The sequence below is a fragment of the Pleurodeles waltl genome, chromosome 7 (assembly GCF_031143425.1).
Source record: "Pleurodeles waltl isolate 20211129_DDA chromosome 7, aPleWal1.hap1.20221129, whole genome shotgun sequence".
Lineage (NCBI taxonomy): Eukaryota > Metazoa > Chordata > Amphibia > Caudata > Salamandridae > Pleurodeles > Pleurodeles waltl.
In genome coordinates, this window is record NC_090446.1 from 99,638,406 (window position 1) to 99,658,720 (window position 20,315).

General features: G+C 42.8%; 1 protein-coding gene across 3 annotated transcripts in view; it reads left to right on the forward strand.

The window, feature by feature from the left end:
• OSBPL2 (oxysterol binding protein like 2) overlaps positions 1–20,315 on the forward strand; it is a 279,173-nt gene that overhangs the window by 238,451 nt on the left and 20,407 nt on the right. For all 3 annotated transcript variants that reach the window (XM_069243148.1, XM_069243150.1, XM_069243149.1), the window contains exon 10: positions 6,865–6,988. In XM_069243148.1, coding sequence (XP_069099249.1) covers positions 6,865–6,988 — 124 coding nt within the window. The remainder of the gene's footprint in view (positions 1–6,864; positions 6,989–20,315) is intronic.

The following is a 20,315-nucleotide window of genomic DNA, read 5'->3' on the forward strand; positions in this document are numbered from 1 at the left end:
GGCATTTACTCTCGGTACTGTCTAGTAAAAAAAGAAAGGTCCCATAAACGAGCTCAGACGCGAAAAGTTTAAATGCTGGCGCTAAACCAGATCTATCCCGTTACATCAGGGGGACTGACACTACTCCACTGACCTTCTAGATGCGTACTATTCCAATAGCCAAGAAGCATCACAAGTTTTTGAGGTTTATGGTGGGTTAAGATCATTCTCAATACAAAATGCTTCCATTTGGCCTCAAGTCGGAACATTTTAAAAGTGCTTGGCATTGGTAGCTGCTCACCTAAGGAAACATCAGGTCTTTGTCTACTTTAACCTAGTTATTGGCTCATCAAGGTGTCAAATCCTCAGGAAGCCCATCTTCATTACCAATGGACAAGCCATCTCCATACCAACCATGCCAGGTCAACGCCTACTCCTGTTCAGAAGCTGCCTTATTTGGGGCATTCATTGACACCAGTCAAGCAAAAGTGTGTTCTTCGGAGGAGAGACTGTTATTAGTCCATCGGAAATGTCACTCTCTCATGAAAGCCTCCCATCCCACTGTGACAGCAGTGTCATCTCTCTTCGGTTCCATGGCTTCATGCATCTTCATGACTCCGAATGCCAATCTCCACGTGTCCTCTTCAGGAATGTCTTGAGGGTCAATGGGATCAACTCACGGGCAGTAGGGAGGGCAGGATCACACTCCCACCTCCCTGCAACACAGCCTCTGAAACAGTGGTGCTCTCCGAAGAATCTGCTTAAAGGGATGTCATTTTATATGGATGTTGCTTTCCAAACTATAGTTACAGACGTTTTGTTACTAGGATGGGAAACACACATGGATAACCTTCAAATCCAAGGAACATGGTCTTACGAAGAGATGACATACCACATTAATCTTCTCGAACTCTGTAGTTCATCTGGTGCTGAAAGCTTTTCTTCCATCATGCACAACCAGATACCTACTTGTTCAGACAGACAACACAACAACCATGGACCACCTCAACAAGCGGGGAGAACGAGGTCCAGGCCAATCTGGAATTGGCTTATCGGCAGGATCTCTGCAACTCTTTTCCCAGGTGTCCAAAATGTGCAAGCAGACTCCTTAAGCAGGGCACTGCAGGGAATTCAAGAAAGGGTCTTTCACAACAATATCATAAAATTAATCTTCAAAGTATGGGGCACCCCCGCACATCGATTTGTTTGCCAACGCAAATAACAAAAAATGCCCAAGCTTTGCCTCTAGGTACTTCAAACCAGGGACATTGAGGAATGCCCCATGGATCAGCTTGTCTGGCAAATTTCTTTACGCCCTTCCTCTGATTACCTAGATCCAGTCAGTCCTCGTCAAGCTGTCCTACTCGAGAGCCAGAATAATCTTGATTGCTCCAGAGTGGCCACGACCATGGTGCTTTCTTTACCAGTCAGTTCATCCACATTTCAAGTTGCCATGCAGACTGGATTTTCAAACGGAATTAGGAGGCGTGATGGTTCACCCCAGTCTCTCCCCCCCTGAATTTGGCAGCATGGCTCCTGAGCTAGCTCAGTAATGACACTTGAACGTGCTGCAAGACTTTATGGACATTCCCAGAGAGGCTAAATGGCCTTCAACTAGTTCAGCCTACTCTTTCAAATGGATGAGATTTTGCTTTCTAACCAGAAACTGGGCCCAACACCCTGCCACGGAGATGTCATTCTTCCATACCTACTCTATTTGGCAAAATCTGGCTTACATTTCCCTTCCATAAAGATTCATCTTGCAGCTCTTACTGCTTATGGGAAAATGTCCTTCGCAAACCTCTATTTCAAGATTCCAGTCATAAAAGACTTCTTAGAGGGCTTAAAGAGGGTTTTTTTACCCATAAGGTGTCCATCTCCTCCTAGGAAGATTAATATAGCCCTCTCACACCTCATGCAGGCACCTTTTGAGCCCATTCACAAACACCTTTACAACACCTCCAGTGGAAAACTTTACCCTTGGGGGAGTAGGGGGTGATTTTGGGGGGTGGGGTGACCTTCCTCAATGCCAAAGAATGACTATGGGTAACTAGATACTAAACATAATAACACACAGAACTTTATTGATCCAAATCACCAAACTTACCCCAAAAAAGACAACTGCTTGTCCTGCAACAAAAGGTTCAACTACTGGTCAAGCGACTAATAGGAAGGGTACTCCACAAAGAATAGAACAAGACAGCACACGCTGTGTACTTCTTAATTCTAAAACAGAACCAGGCTTCAAGATTTGGGTCTGCTCTTTGTACCGAGATTCATAAACAGACACATCCTATGTGGTGATTCTGTAAAATGTGAAAACCCTATGGAAGAGGGCAATGCCTTGGCTTTATTAAAGACTTCTGCTTTCACATTCTGATTGATTGTGACCACGGGAACTGTCTTTTCATACGGTGCAGTCAAACCTAAACGTACTGGAACTAAAGACAGTATTTCTTGAACTAAGAGCCTTTTAAACTCTGGAAAAGAGGGAAGTTTAGCAAACAGGCAGTGCCACAGCAACGTTATACTTAAGCAAGTGTGAATAAAGACTTTAGGGGCACCTCACTTGCCATAAGAACCAATTTTAGAGGCAGACAAATTAGACAGAAAACTAGGCACATTTCATAGATGGGAGATAAATCGGGGTTCTCATCAGCACTTCCAGGATGTGAAGAACTCCAGACATACACTTGTTTGCAACAGGAAACATCCAAAACCTTGTTTCTGGGTACACTTAACTATATTTGGGGGTATGTATGCTTTGTCCCATAACAGCTGATAACCCCTAGGCTTCCCTAGTCATCATCAAATACATGGTCTTAATGCTGGTTACTCTTGGGTCAACCAGACTTTCATGGCACTTTCAGCTTATGGTGTGAGGGTACAGCATCAGGTCAGATTACTGCAAATGTTTTCCCTGATTACTAAAAATGGGAAAGGCAAGAATTAGAACTTTAAACAGCTTGGCTCCTGTAGTCAAATAATTGCATACTTTGCACTTAACCCAAAGATGAACTGAGGTAATTAGGAAGTCAGGATGAAAGTGCAACAACGTGGCTTTGCTGACTTAAATTATGCAAAAGCAAGGGTTGAGTAAAACAAACGAGGAAAACTAAGCACGTAAGATATTTAGTAAATAGCAAACATTTCTATTCATCGGTCAGGATACGTTTCTCTCAATCACAACAAGTTCATGTAGTGTTATTAAAAGATTTTTAGAGGAAGTTAAGAGATTACTCCCTTCACGCCCACTGCAAAGTCATTGTTGAGCATTTATTATTTGATGAAGACCCCATTTGAAATATGCTTTAACAAGTTTAAAGCTTTTGGCATTGAAAAGGTATTCTTAATTGCTGTTGTGTCTTTATGTAGAAATAGTGAGAATTCAGAATAACAGAGTTTCTGAAAACTCACATGGCTAGGATGGTTACAAAGCCATGTCCAAGTTCATTCACTTCATGCTATCGATGTTTAATGTGAATCAGTCAACACAGTGGCTTTCATTCAACAGAAAGGGAGTATTAAAAAATTAGATGCGAAGACAGTCAATTATTATATACCGTAGACTGAATAAATAGTTTTCCCTTTTCTGTGATACGCCAAGGGTTTCCAATATCGCCAGTACCAGACCTTGTTGTTTATACAACAACGTTCTCAGCCCTTTTGTGGCCAAAGCGTGGATCCTAGCGACCATGTTCAAGGCATAAGGGTCAACGCGCAGCTCAGGCTCCCGCACTCAGGCAACTTCAGAACCACTTTAGTGTGTCCTTTCTGACACACAGACAAACTGTAGGAGGCAGGGTCTGACATTTTTTCCAAGGGTGGCAAAACAACACTTCAGACAAAAGGGGTCCTCCAACTTGTCCATCGGGGCTACGCTCTCCCGTTTCTTTCTACCCTGTTGCACCGTCCATCACTTCATCACCCTCCGGTTTGGCTGACGAAGGACCACATGTCCGTTGTGTAGCAGGAAGTGGCCAAAGGGGCCATAGAGAGGGTTCCAGACTCAGAAACTGGGAATGGGTGTTACTCCCTCTACTTCCGAAGGACAGAGGCCTATGGCCTATTTTAGATGTTCGCCGTCTCAATGCTTTCCTGCAAAATAACAAATTCAAGTTACTCAGGCTAGCCCAGGTTCTGACTGCTGTAGATCCTGGAGACTGGATGGTAGTGTGGGACCTGCAGGATGCTAATTTCACTATTCCCGTCTTGCAAGTCCACTGATATTATTTGCGGTTTACAGTGGGACAGGAGCATTTCGAGTTTGCAGGACTCCCTTTGGTCTTGCCAGTGCCCCTGGTGTATTCATCAAAATGATGGCGGTGGTCACAGCACACCTTCAGAGGTTGGGTGTTCCAGTCTTTCCTACCTTGATAAATGGCTGTTGAAAGCAGGCTCATCCTGAGTAGTTGTAGACCACCTCCAGACAACGGCAAGCCTCCTAACATCTTTGGGGTTCACTGTTGAGGTGCCAAAATCACATTTGACTTCTCTGCAGCCATTCCCGTTCATTGGAGCTATCCTGCATTTGATGCAGTTTTCTGCCTTCCCTACAAAGTGAAGAGTCCAGGACATTTGGGCTATGAGCCTACGTTTTCAGGCTTTGTCCTGAATCTCAGTGATGATGATTTTGAGGCTCATGAACAGTCATGCACTTGGTGCGCATAGGCTGTTCCTCCTAATAGCCCTGTCCTCTATGCACATATTGCACTAATTGTTGTCATAGTAATTGGCTAAGCCTTCTGCTATTTAAACTGTTAATTGCCTCCTTAAGTTACAAGCTATTGGTCTCCTCCTTCCTGCAAGTCAAGTTCTCCACATGGCATTTCTGGGCTGGTGAGACCATCTCGGAGAGGTGGGGATCAGAGGACCCTGGTGTAAGAGGCCTTCGTACCATCCATTGAGGGAGGAAAGAACATGTCCAAAAGAACAGGTCCTCACAGACAAGACCCACTACCATGTGATACTGCAACAAGCAGGGTGGAGATGGGTTTTTGGCCCTGTGCCAGGACGCTCTAAAACCTCTGGAAGTGGCTGACTGGCCAGGGCAGTTCTGCGTTTGTTAACCACTTGGCAGGATCTCAAAATGCAAGAGCGGACAAACTCAGTTGTCAGTGCCTTGTGGTTAATGAATGGCAGTTACACCCATGATGCAGTGAATTTTTTTAGCAATGGGAAGGGCCCTGTCTCGAACTTTTTATACTGCTAAGAGCACATAATGTTTGCATATTTATTTGCTAGAGTCTCGGACACACATTCCATTTAGAGTGGAGCTTGGGACTCCTATGTGCCTTCCGACCTAAAGCTCTCCTAGTTGAAGTTCTGAAGAAGATTACGACCCACAGAGCCCAAGTCATCCTAGTGACCCCCGAGTGGGCCATTAGGGTGTGGTCTCCAGAACTTCTGGGCATGAGCATCTGACCTTTGACAAGTTGCTGCTTCGTGATGATCTACTGTTGCAGCTACAGGGTAAGGTCCAGCACCCATGTCTACTCAATTTGCACCTACATGCCTGAAGATGTAGCAGCTGCAGCTAGTTTCCTTCAGTCTTCGTCCTAAGGTTGTTGATGATGTTCTGGCAGGCATGTGCCCCTCAATGAAGTTTATGGCCTTGTGCAGCACCCGCCAAGTTGACCCACTCCAGACAAAACCGTCTGTGGTGGTGTTTTGTCTTTGATCCGGCATGGATTTGCACAGTTAAATGCTATTTGTCAGATCTTTTCCTTTTTTTTTTTTTTCTTTTTTTTTTACTTTTTCCAGATCAGCCTTCTTTGTTTAAAATGTGCATTGTGATGAGAATACTCAAAAGTTAATTTCCTCAATGTTAGCTCGGCATGTGAGCAAGTTTCAGACGCTATCAGACCAGCCGTCTTGCACGTAACTTTTCCCTGGCAAACTGATTTCAAACAGTTTAAAGTGGTAATACATATTCAAGTTGAGCACCTGCCCAAAAAAAAAAATAGTTATAAAAATAAAGTGACATTTTCCATTTTGAACCCTATAGAAAGCTGTTGACTGAGCTACAGAAATACAGCTGAACGTAGTGACACCAAACTTGGCATAAAAGTAGAACTTTACTCAAGGATATGCCTTTGTTAATGTAGGGTTTTTTAGAAATTGGCAAGAAAATATTTTTTTGTAGGCCACAAATTGAGCCGATCTGGCAATGAAGCTGATTCCGTGGGGGTCCATAAACTCAGGTTCCTGTACCTTCTGCAGACCTGTTTCTACAAATAAAGGAGTATGATTAGGCAATATAGCCTTTTCTCCTGTCCATTTCAGGCCTGTGAGACCAAAGCTGGGTTTCACTGACCTGAAGCCATTGAATTGTCTAGCTACAATTCAAACAAAATGTTGCTGTCACATTTCAGGACGCTGGGACTCTTGTCGAGTAAAAGAAAATAAAGAAGCCATAGGAGGACAATGGAGGAGGGTCTTTGGCTTCCCTCCAGTGTTGGATTTAAATTAAAATGAGGATTTTGCCATGGTAAATTGTGGTCAGGCTTTGCTGCAACATTCATGCTGCCACTGAATGCAGTTTACTTTCTTGACTTGATGACTTATTTTGTATAAATATCTTTGATTCTTGTTTCTTGTTTAGCCGTGGTCCTGAGAATCACCTCAAACATTGCTAAAGGCAGAGTTCAATACCACAAATAACATAAGGAGATTTTCTTGTGAGACCACCTTTTTGCGCAGTTTGGTTCAGAAGAGCTGCCAGATACTCTTGATGCCTGCAACCTTCTTTTGAGTGTTTTTAAAACTATTGTGATTTGCAATTACAGTATTCAGAATATGTATAAAATCTGAAAACATCACTGTTACAGATAAGTAACCCTCAAGTGTCATTTAATACAGTACTTTAATCTCTTCTTTCAACAGCAAAAAGAAGCTATTCGTGATCTACGGGAAGTGGACAGAATGCTTGTGGTGTGTTGATCCTGCCACATATGAGACGTACAAGAAGAGTGACAAGAAATACGGAGAACAGAAGAGGACTAAGCAGGTAGAGTGTGAGGTGTCTGGGTTTGGGAGGGAACAGGCAGCCACCTGTTATAAAATAGTTGAAAGCTATCTCAGTATTTTACTAGTGCTGTAGTAGACCCACTGTGACACAAAGTCTAAAGCCACGTTATTCCCATCTCCAGTAAATAAAAAGTTTTGATGGTCAGCAGCTTCTCGTAAAGGCTGACCCGGCTCTCGCCGTTCCCCACGTGGATTGATTTATTTTGATTATGTATAAACATTAGAATTTCCCTACCAAGGTATTGGATCCCAGAAGACGTTACAGTAGATACAATTTTCCTTTTTTTTTTAATGATCCAATAGACAAAATGTGCCAATAAAATGCAAATTGTGTGTTTTTTCTTTTTTTCTATTTTAGCCAATAAACATAAAGTGCACAAAGGCATCATTCTTAACATGTGAGAAATTTGACACTGCTACTTTGAGGAAATCAAGTTCTTCACGTTTCAGAATGAAGGGCTGGGCAGTATATTTTCACCCTCTGGGGGAAGAAATCTTGAACATAACTGGCCATTGTCCTGTAACCAAAACCTTTTTGTTGTGACTTTTTGGTTTCAGTCAATATTTCAACACTTCTCATATTAAATTAAATCTTTGGGGAGGGGTACATTTTTAATATTCTTCTTATTCTTAATCCCCATCCCCCAAACACCACTAAAGTTCAAGGAGAGTCTTTCCCCTGTTATTTATGTAGCCCTCTACAGGCTTTAGAGATTAATTACACTTTACATTGAGTTACTTCTAGTTACCTTTACATAGACTTCAGAGACCATAGTTCTTAAAAAAAGGTATGACGGTGGACATTGTCTCTCCCCTTGTTAAATAGCTCTAAGTTGTGTCATAGAACTTCCAGTATTACTCTAGCATTTCTGTAACACTTTACTATTTCGTAACACCACCACAGGAATCGAAGCACTTGCAGTTTTATTTTGAACACTACTTCTGCCAAAGAAAGTATAGAAGTAGTACAAGGTATAGCTTTTATGGCATAGGTCTTAGTAATAAAAGTCACAGTAGTCATTGTAGTGTTTTCAGTAGTAAGAGCACTAGAAGTAGTGCTTGATGCACTATTCATAGCAGTATAGAACCTGTAGTAGTGGCACCATTGCTAGTAATATTAATAGTTATAGAAGCAGGGCCAGTAGTAACTATCATACCTAGTATTTGGTGTACTACTACTAATAGTAATATTATCAGTATTTACAGTTAGAGTATGTTCAATGGCATGCGTAGCTGCAGATACACATGCTTTGCATAGTCCACCATCTAGCGTTGGGCTCAGAGTGTTACAAGTTGTTTTTCTTCAAAGAAGCTTTTTCGAGCCATGAGATCAAGTGACTCCTCCTTCTCGGGCCTACTGCGTTACAGTACCGGACTTCATTTCGATTCTGCCCTCGGTGCCACGCCAAGTTCCCCTACACCGACCAATACTCGGTGTGTAACCTCTGCCTCTCTCCAGAACATAAGGAAGAAACCTGCGAGGCGCGGCGTTCCTTCCGATCCAAGAAGACTTTACTGGAACGAAGAGCAAGGCGGCTAAAGATGGCATCGAAGTCGACAGAACTAACACCCAACATTTATGGTGAGGAACAGGTGCAAACTGCAGTCTCCATCGCAGACTCCGACTCCGACCGTGACTCAGATGGGGACTGCCAAGGTATTACTGCGGCGCAGTACGTGAGTACTCCAGCACCTTCCCATCACCAAAAACAGTTTAAAAAGTCACAGAAGGCCTTGGGTCCACCTCTGCTTGCTGGCCTTGGTCAGACCCAAAAACTACATTTTGTCAACCGACCCTTGGATTTGGTGTCGAAAAATGCCAATACGCACTCCACTTAACAGACTGCAACGCCTGTTTTGGGATCGGATCGTACAATGGAAGCTTCCACATCGGAACCGAAAAGGCGGCATACCTCCTCAGAACCGAAACATCCAAGCTCCACTTCGGAGCTCAAAAAACTTCCATCTGCTTTAGAAACCACATTTTCGTCCCGTTTAAAGCAGTATCGCCAAGCTTTCGGAGCATTCGTTTGTGGGAAGTAAACAGGTTCCATCTTCAAAGAAGTCAACAAACATTAGACCCATTCTTGAGGTAATGGACCATAAGCAGAGGAAAATACAGATCCAAAAGAATACGGGGGAAATTAGTGCCTCTCCTCCTCCTATAACCAAGAGGAAACTGTCCTTCCAAGAAAGTGTGGAACCTGGCCCTTCACCGGCAACAATATTTAAGCACAAGGAGAAGAAAAAGACAGTGCATCAGCCTTCTCCACCACATTCACCTCTCCTTTCCACTTCTCCACCACCTCACGCTCAACCATTACCACCTTCACCCACACAGTTTTCAGCACAATCTCCTGTCTCCTCACATGGGGATTATATGGGTGATAATCCTTATAATATGGACCCATGGGATACGTATGATTCTGATCCAATTCCATCTAACGACCCTGCTTAGTATCCCACAAGGCCATCTCCACCTGAGTACACCACGGCCCATAATCAGGTCATTGCCAGAGCAGCCACACACCATAATGTGCATTTGCACTGTGAGCCCATAGAGGATGATTTCCTATTCAACACCCTTTCCTCTACACAAAAACAGCACCAACGTTTGCTGATGTTACCAGGCATGTTAAAACATGCTGCTGATATTTTTAAACAGCCGGAAAAGGCTAGGGTACTAACACCTAGGGTGGATATAAGAAATATAAAGCTGCACCAGCAGATCCAATTTTCCTATCGCAACAATTGCCACCTGATTCCGTTGTGGTCAGTGCAGCTAGGAAAGGGATGAATAGTCAATCCACAGGAGATGCTCCTCCCCCTGAGAAAGAAAGCCGCAAATTTGACGCAGAAGGAAAGAGTTGCAACTCAGGCTGCAAATCAGTGAAGGATTGCCAACTCCCAATCTCTTTTAGCCAGGTATGACAGGGCCCATTGGGACGAAATGCAGGAGTTCCTTCAATATCTCCCTACATAACACCAGAAAAAGGCACAGCAGGTAGTGGCAGAAGGACAAGCTACTGCCAACAATCAGATTAGGTCTGCACTAGACGCAGCTGACACAGCAGCTAGGGGAATTAATACTAGTGTTACGATCAGAATGCATGCTTGGTTGCAGTCCTCAGGATTCAAACCTGAAATACAGCAAGCGGTCCTTTAATATGCCATTTAATATATAGCAGCTATTTGGGCCTGAGGTGGATACCACCATTGAAAAATTAAAAAGGACTTTGATACAGCAAAGGCCATAGGTGCCCTTTACACAACACCTATTCGGGGCACTTTTCGTAAGCCTCAATTCAGAGGAGGTTTTGAACCCCAAACATCAGAGGCCTCTACGTCCCAACAAAAACTGGGACAACAATATTATTCCAGGGCATCTTTCATCTATAAAGGATACAATTTCAGAAGTAGGGGCAAATCCACTGCCACAAGAGGTGCCTCTACCTCATCAAAGCAGTGACTTTCTCTGCTTCCCCACACAGCGCAGATCTCCTGTGAGAGGAAGACTGCAATATTTCCACCGTCATTGGCAACAAATTACATCAGATCAATGGGTACTGTCAATTATCCACAGTGGTTATTACCTAGACCTCATCTCCACTCCACCAAACATTCACCCTCATTCACACAGGCTTTCTCCCGAAAACACTGTTCTGTTAAAACAAGAGGTAGAATCTCTTCTTCTCAAAGGTGCAATAGAGGTAGTACCCATCAATCAACAAGGAACAGGAGTATATTCTCTATACTTCCTCATACCAAAAAAGGATGGCATTCTCAGACCAATCCTCGATGTCAGACCTCTCATTCAGTATATTTTCTCAGAGCATTTCCACATGGTCACTCTTCAGGATGTCATCCCTTTGTTACAAAACAAGACTACATGGCAGTATTAGATCTAAAAGATGCTTACTTCCATATTCCTATACATCCAGCAAGTACCTAAGGTTTGTAATAGCAGGCAAGCACTACCAGTTCAAAGTACTACCCTTTAAAGTAACAGCACCAGGGGTATTTACCAAATGCTTTGCAGTGACTGAAGCATACCTCAGAAGACAGTGTTTACACGTCTTTCCCTATCTAGATGACTAGCTAATAAAAGCCAGTACCATTCAAACTTGTCAACATCACACACAACACACAATCAATACCGTACACAGTCTAGGGTTCACAGTCAATTACCAGAAGTCTCATCTTCAGCCAGCGCAAATACAAGCATATCTGGGAGCAATTCTGAACACTCAGTCAGCATTAGCTTACCCAAACCCACAAAGAATCGAAGCTTTCCACAGTCTCATATCTCAACTCCAATACAATCAAACTTACACCGTAAGATTTATCATGAAACTCTTGGGAATGATGGCATCTTGAATATCAATAGTGCCCAATGCACGTCTAAACATGAGACCTCTGCAACAGTGTCTCTCACAGCAGTGGTCTCAGGCACAGGGTCAACTTCCCAATCTAGTGTTGTTGGACCGCCAGACTTACAACTCTCTGCAATGGTGGAATCACACCAACTTATCAAAGGGGCAGCCATTTCAAGACCCTGTGCCACAGACCAGTCACCACAGACGCATCAATGACAGGTTGCGGAGCCCATCTCAACAATCTTACAATACAGGGAGAATGGGACTGATTCCAGCAGACTTACCACATAAACCACTTGGAATTGCTGGCAGTGTTCTTAGGAATCAAAGCATTCCAGCCACAGATCACACACAAGACAGTCTTAATAAGGAAGCCAACATGACAACAATATATTATCTGCAAAAGGTGGGGAGGGGTACAGTTCACACTCATCCCAATTATCCCTTCTAGCACAAACAATTTGGAAGTGGGCAATTCACAATCGCATTCACCTACTAGCAGAGCGCATCCCAGGGATATACAACTAACTAGCGGACCTCTTAAGGAGGACGCAGCAACAAATACACGAATGGGAGATTCACCCACAAGTAATCTAACAGTACTTTCACATGTGGGGAACACCAAACATAGACCTTTTTGCAACAAGCAAAAATGCAAAATGCCCAAACTTCGCATCCAGGAACCCACACCCTTGATCTAAGGGCAATGCTCTGTGGATCTGTTGGTCAGGGATATTTGCTTCTACTTTTCCCCCCTCTCCTGCTAATTCTGTTTCTGGTCAACAAGATCCGTCACACTTCCCTCACTATGATACTCATAGCTCCCACGTGGGCACGTCAACACTGGTACACAACACTGTTGGATCTATTTGTAGTACCACATCACAAGCTCCCAAACAGACCAGACCTGTTGACTCAAAACAAGGGTCAAATCAGACATCCCAATCACGGTATGCTCACCCTGGCGATTTGGCTCCTGAGGTCATAGAGTTTGGCTATCTACAGCTTCCATCAGAATGTATGGACATTCTAAGGGAAGCACGTAAACCTACAACTAGGCAGTGCTATGCAGCTAAATGGTAACGTTTTGTGTATTACTGTCAACCCAAAAACATTAATCCACTTAAAGCATCCATACAGGATATTGTATGCTATTTGCTACACTTACAAAAAGCAGATCTTTTAAAATTAATTTTATTCATCTATTAAAATTAATTTAGCAGCAATATCAGCCTACCTCCAAAACAGACAGCATATCTCTCTGTTTAGAATTCCTGTCAAAAAAGCTTTTATGGAAGGCCTTATTCCACTTAGAGCTCCACCAGCTCCAGCCTGGAATTTTCACATTGTGCCCACCATTTGAACCCATGCATTCTTGCACTCTTCAGTTTCTCTCATGGAAAGTTGCTTTCCTGGTAGCAATTACGTCCTTAAGGAGAGTAAGTGAAATTCAGTCATTCACTTTAGAAGAGCCCTTCTTCCAAATTCACAAACGCCAAATAGTACTTAAGACAAATCCAAAATTCTTACCCAAAGTGGTCTCACCATTTCACATCAGTGAGTCAGTGGAATTGCCAGTCTTCTTTCTACAGCCAGATTCAGTTGCTGAAAGAGCTCTCCACACGCTTGATCTCAAAAGAGCTCCTTTATATTAAGTAGACCGAACAAAAGATTTTAGAAAATGTAAACAACTTTTTGTGGCTTTTCAACAGCCTCATGAAGGTAATCCCATTTACAAACAAAGATTAGCCAGATGGATAGTAAAGTGTATTCAAACTTGTTATATTAAAGCTAAAAGACAACTATTAGTAACTCCTAAAGCACATTCTACTAGGAAGAAAGGAGCTTCAATGGCATTCTTAGGAAATATACCAATGGCAGACATATGCAAAGCAGCCACATGGTCTACACCACACACATTTACAAAACACTATTGTGTTGGCATGTTGTCTCGCCAACAAGGAAATGTTAGTCAAACAGTGCTTAAAACACTATTTCAAACTACTCCAACTTCTACAGGCTAGCCACTGCTTATTTTAGGAGGGGATTGCTTTTCAATCTATGCAAAGCATGTGTATCTGCAGCTACACATGCCATTGAACGGAAAATGTCACTTAACTAGTGTACATCTGTTCGTGAGGTGTAGTGCTGCAGATTAACATGCGCCCTCCATCCTCCCCGGAAGCCTGTAGCCATTGTGGTACTGTATTATGTAAATATGTATATGCATCACATGGCCATCTTCTTTACTTACTATATGTCTGTACATATACAACTCTTCACGCCTTACTTCACCCTCCTGCGGGAAAACAATCTAACAAAGGACTCAATGCCCATGCGCACTATGACCGAGAAGAGGAGTCACTCGATCTCGTGACTCGAAAAAGCTTCTTTGAAGAAAAACAACTTTTAACACTCCGACCCTAACACTAGATGGCAGACTGTGCAAAGCATGTGAATCTGCAGCACTATATGCCACGAACAGATGTACACTAGGTAAGTGACATTTTCCATTTGGTGGTAGAGGTAGTGACGGGATTTTTTTGAGGAGACAAAATTACCCTGGTGATCTTCTACTGCACGAAAAATTCAGAATTTATTATTTCATTTTAGTGTGTTGACAAAACTGGCCTATCAATGTCTGAAAGCCTGTAAGAGACGCTGAGATTGTCTTGATGTGTTTGGCAGTACATTAATTTGGACTCTGAAATGAGATAAGCCCCCTCCTTTGTTAAAATGAAATCCTAATGGACTGACACATATCCCAAACATCATGCTACCCAAAGTCTGCCTCCTCAAAATGATGAGTATACTTGCTCATTCATAGCTTTCAAAATTAAACAGTTTCTTCCAGAAAGAATGCAAATACAGAACTCCTGTTCAATCCCTCATACTCTCGGAGCTGGATGTTGGCAATGCCATTGTTGATTGCCTGGTGGACGCCACACTGTCACCCCTTAGAGGTATCCTACAAGCTGCTGCACTTCTCATTCAGCGCTTTTAAGAAATATGATCATGCCACCCCCATTCTGATGGAATTTTATTGGCTTCTCTTCCTGGCCCGCACCACCTTCAAAACCATAGGCATCATTCACAAAGCTATCACAACCAGCACACCTGCTTATATTGCACGAAACCCCCAGCCACAGCCAGCACACTATCAGAATGTGCATTAAGAAGTGTAAAAATAGATACCACAAGGAAGCTGAGCATTTCCTTGTTTGTACTCAGGACTTAGAATAGTGAAACTTAAAGTACAGCCTGTGGAACCCATTAGACTCTCCTGACCTTTACAGGTGGTCCCTCTGGTCGACAGCAGCACTGTGCTGCTGTTTACTCAGCACTAACATCAACATATGTTAAATAAACAGGCAAGCATTTATGTAGAGGTTAATTCAAGTTAAGGAAAATAAGTAACTAGGGTGTTTTGCACCACTTCCTCTAGGAACACCTTTGTTTTTAAAGACCTCTTGCAGCAAAAGTGTAAAAATATGATAAAGTCTCTTCAAAATTCAGAAAGTGTACTTCATTAACATGCAGAACCGTTTCACCTTAGCACGTCATATTATTATTATATCAGTGCAATGAGAAATTTTTGTAAGTAATAGTTTTCAAACATGAATTTTGAAACATTCATTCTCCCTCCCACACTGACAACAATATAGTAAACAAAGAGGCAAGTCAGTTATGTGTTTTTGGGTGGGCAGGGATCCTATTATACTTGAACAACATAATCGTTTATTAAATCGAACATGTGAGACGGTTTTGTACAGTGCACATCCTGAAGTCTATTTTGATGTCATCCTATGTGTGACAATAAAGAAAAAGTAGGGAAAGTGAAATAAAACAATTGCATAGGATCATGCAGTTTGGTTCATCCAATCGTTAAAATGCTTCAGCTGAACTTTCCTGTGCTGTGAAATGAAGCTGCACAGACAGCTAAAGACGCCTTCTTGCCAGGCGCCTGCTTCCTGAATGAAATGCAAATATGCACTACGAGTTGATCTCCAACTGTAAAAGGATGCTTGGGAGCCGGTTCTGGCTTTAATTGACCTAATCACTGACAAACATTTATTCTTTTTGAGTGGTAGTGCAAAGAGTCAACAGCTGTGCTGTGAAGTGTGTGCTTTTAATTGTAATCGTATTTACATAGCGCTTACTTCACCCGGAGGTGTTGAAGGGACGGCTATTACAAAAAAAATGGTATTGCATATGCTCTGGTATTATTTAAATCTTCATTTTGGACACATGGTTTTATCTTGAACCTTTTTTTAGTGGCTGTAATGCAAGTATAAAATAATGCCTTACGTATTCACAGTGCCTTCTATCACAGGCTGTGACCTAATGGCATTAAAAATACACAAGTCACTATTCTCCACTGCACCACCAAGATTTTATTATGTTGCTCTCTGGTTACACACAGACCTCTGCTGTGCATAAACTAACAGAGGTTTCATAATGCACTGAAGTGCTTTTCCCAATGAGTAACAACTTTCTTTTATTTATTTTTCATTTAAGCTGACTGTTATTTTATATGTAGCTATGTGACGGTGAAAGACCTCCAAAAAACTTACAGAATATTTTAGGGCTTATTTATGAGGTGCTTGCGCTGCCAGCAAACCACTTTTTTTGACGCTCCAGCAGCACAAGCCTCTCAATCATACTTAAGAGGCGACGCAAAGCCACCCTGCATGGCTTTGCATGGCCTCATATAGAGTAAGGCAAAGCAGCGCAGGCCACTGCATTGCCTTACTCTGCTTCAAGGATGCGTTCCATGGGCAATGTGGTGGGTGTTCCCACGCAACACCGATGGATTTTGATGCTGCCCCAGATTTACAAAATCACGTAAACTGGAGCAGTGCTAAAACCTTACGCCTCCCCAGAGCAGGCGTAATGAGGAGAAATGTTTTCATTTCTCCCTATTCTTCCCTCTTTTCATGTGTTCCATTCAGCACCACATATAGAAAGAGGTACAATGCCTCTCAGGATTGTTTTGTGTAGGTAGGTGCCCCTTCCTGCACAAAAACAATCCAGACTACGTCGGCGCTAGTCAACAATTTGTGCACCAGCGCAGGGGGAAAGGACAGGAATGCACTGTATTTCATAAATACAGTCCATTCCTGCCCTTTTGTATTGGCGTAGGACACTGTAGCAATAAGATTTGTAGCACTGCCCTACACCAGTTCCTCATAAATTATGACCTTTGTTTATAGCTACACCTTTGGTTTGCTAAACGCTGTTTAATATTATTTCCTCACCATAAAAATGATTTGCCATGGGCATTGGGGACGTTTAGGATTGTCGATTGAAGAGGAGTACACCTAAAACTTTGAGAGGGGGGTCCTGGCATCAAAAGGTTTGAAGACCTCTGCCCTACACCCATCCTACTGCCAACACCCCCCCCCCATGCTCCCCTCCAATCACCACCCTGCCACACCAGTGCGGCTCTCAGTTATGTCATAGAGTGCCCCAGTGCTGCTCTAATTTGGGAAAGAGTGAAGACGCACCTCTTTGAAGAACAGGACATCACAATTCAATAACGGTCCACAAAAAAGCTACCTCTCCAATCTATCCTTCACTTCATACTGGTCTTTATCTCTGTACAGCGCGTCTCTGCCTTTTGCCTAGGTTTGCCCTATAGAAATCTAGAACTGAAATGCCACCTATGTACACACATACGTTCAAGCCAGAAACACTCCATCATGGGTTGATATAAACACAGCCGTTAGCTCTGGAAAAGACCCCAGCAAATTAACAATGACTGCCATCATTCTGCCTCTACTGCTGAGGCCTTGGAGGGAGGTATGCTCCCAAACTATATTCCAGCAGGATGAGTTTAAGAACAAGTCGTTTTTGAATATTTTAGATAATACAGCAAACTTAAATTTCAGAGTTAACCTCAGAACCTTCTACCTCGTCTTGGATCGAAGGCACACCTGGAAAGATTTCCTCAGCCCAAGAGGATTTTGCTATTCATATCTCCTTTAGAGAGGAGGAAAACAGACAAACGTCTCTAACTCTTCTACCTGAAGATTTAGGCTTCTGTGGATCCACAGCGATATGAGGCAGACATACTCACCAGGGAAACTATTTGCAGGGGTTTTTTGTAGAAGAGCGGACCCCTCACTTGGACCTATGAAAATATCAGTCTCACACCGCAGTTGGTGTTTTATAATGATAGATTTATTATGTACCGTCACCATACAACGCTTGTGTATCAGAATTATGCAAATAATCATTATAATCTTAGCATCCATGAAATAGAAAAAGATGACAGAAAAACGAAAAACATTTAATCTCGTGCATCGCTGCTTTGTGCAATAATTTGCCTATGTTCTTCCTAATGTCTGTATTGCTATCAACATTATAATTATGATGCCTTCTGAATGATTAATATTTTTCATTACTACCTTATGCCAGCCGATGTACTATTGTTGCAAACCTTACAGAGCTTGCAGTCGGGGAACGGTTCTCAGGTATTTTCCTCAAGCACCGGTCTGTTTTTTTTTTTTTTTTTGTCTGCCCCTTCCAAATTCTTAACCCTTTCTCCCTACTGATTCTCCATAGCAACAGGAGGGGAAGTTGCTGTGCATCTCTTCTGTCTGCATCACTGTGCTCAAAAGTGCACGAGAAACATTTAAAAAGGCAAGCTGTTGTAACAACACATGCTTCCTTCCACCTTAGTTCAGCGCTGGCCACACGTCATTGTAATGTTGCTTACCACATGTAGCTCTCTACACAACAGAATGGAAGTTATTTCTAAAAAAAATAGCACGGTCATCTTCCATACTCTTTGCTATTATCACCATTCAGTGCATTTTTCTAGGCCCAAGACTTTCACCCTCTTGCTCTAAAAGGCGAGAGCGCTCATTTTCGTCATACAGTTAGGCCTGCTTTGTTTACAAATGCATGTCGGCAGAAAAGCTCCTCCACATGCGTCATCCAAGCACTGAAATCTCTATTCCAGGCCAAGTGGTACAAGCGTTAAATCTCTTACTACAAAGAAGATTGTTGGAAACATCGGTGAAACAAGACTAGATTCCAATTATGTTTTTTAGTTTGGGATAAGAGTACAAAACACAACTTTTGACACATATTAGAGTTAAAGTTCACTGATAAGTAGATCAAAAAGCGAACACGATGCCGTTAGACCACATTTTTTGTAATTTACCACAGGAGGGCCAACAATAGATCATTAACTTGAATGACAAATACTTCCATTTAAAAAAGAAATCCCAGAAAACAAGAATGTTTTGCTGCTTCAAATGCAGCCGGCTCAGTCAGTAGAGAGCCCTGTCCTTTGTATTGACCTTCCCACTTTTATATTGAGATGTAAACTGTCTGCAGCACACTACTGATGCTGCCTAGCAACCGAGGAGGCTCGGCATGTCCTCATCTTCAGGACTACTGTTGGGCGGCTCACCGCAGATTCATTGCAGAGTGGGTAGTTGGAGAAAGCAAAAAGCACCGGATGCACATGGATAGGGCTCTGGTCTGTAGGCAGCTGTGGGACTTGGCTTGACTCCCGAAGCATTTGCAACCATAAAGCACAAACCCCAAAGAGTACAGTACTGGAGATATGGGTCTAGATAGCAGTGCCCATATGCATGCAATCCGGACTTTACACCCGCGCTCCCCCGGGACTCGTTTTCAGATTGGATCAGGAGTAAATGCAGAATACTATAAGACCTTTTCCAGGGAGAAACTATTCACTCTTTTGAACAATGTAAGATGGACTTCGCCTCTCCGAGACCAAAAGGCTGCAATATTTCCAATTGGGACATTGGGCACTATACCCTCCCAACGCGGTAGCAGTCACCGGCACTCTCACCCATTTGAAATGCTGGTCCGTATTTTTGAGGGTACCCAGGGCTTAGTCTCCAAAACATATGCAGTGCTGCAGCAATGCCACATAGTCCTCAGTCGTCTAGACCAGGGACAGTGGGAACTCACTAGCTCCCACAGCCTCACAGGGAAAACGGTGGGAACACCTGTGGCGCAAACTTCCTAAGACATAACGCAGCATCTGCCAGCAGGAAACTGCTTACAAGCTCATGACCCCTGCTTGCATGTGCTCCATCTACCCGATGGCATCCCCCGCTCGTTGGAGATGTGGAGCACAATTAGTAGACTTCATCCACATATGGTGGACATGCCATCACATCAATGTATTCTGGAAAGAAACTCTTAGCCAAATCAAAGCCAAACTGGGATACCCGAATCCCCCTAGAATACCACACGGTTGTTTTGGGGCTACGCCCACAGACCCTGCAAACAATAACCCATGCAGACAGCACATGACAGGTGTGGCGAAAGAATAGCTCTTGCCTGGAAGTCTTCTAAAGTTCCGTCTATGGTAGCCTGGTTTTATGAGACTGGCACTCCCTGGCAGTGGAACACATGATACATAAACTGTCTGACTGTGATTTTTTTTGTTATCACAACTTTGGCAACCTCTCCTAGACCATATGTCGAGGCTGTAATATTTCATTTTCAACCACCCTGACTACACGTCCTGCACTTGTTCGATTGATCATTAGCAAATAAAAACTGATGATGGACGGAATGCTGAACAATGCAAAAATTCTGTTTCATTTTAAAACGAGGGTTGTGAAAGATGGTTTCTTGTTACCTTAATGTTGTGACCATTTAGTTTAATAAGATGCGTTTTTAAAATGAAAAATAAAAGAAATTTGGTAAATTTTAGCCATTAGTAAGCTACAAAGACAACTTTTTTCCTACATAAGTGTCCTTTTGTACTTAAGACTTGTGGAGATGTACGTATGTATATTTGTATATGGTTTTCGTAAGGTGCTTCAGGATCCCGCACATGAGCAAAACAATTCAGTGCTTATGATGTGTGAGGGTCCCTCTGGAAGAGCAATAGAAGTACAGCTAACTTTTCCTTATATGTGAAGAATGATGCTTATC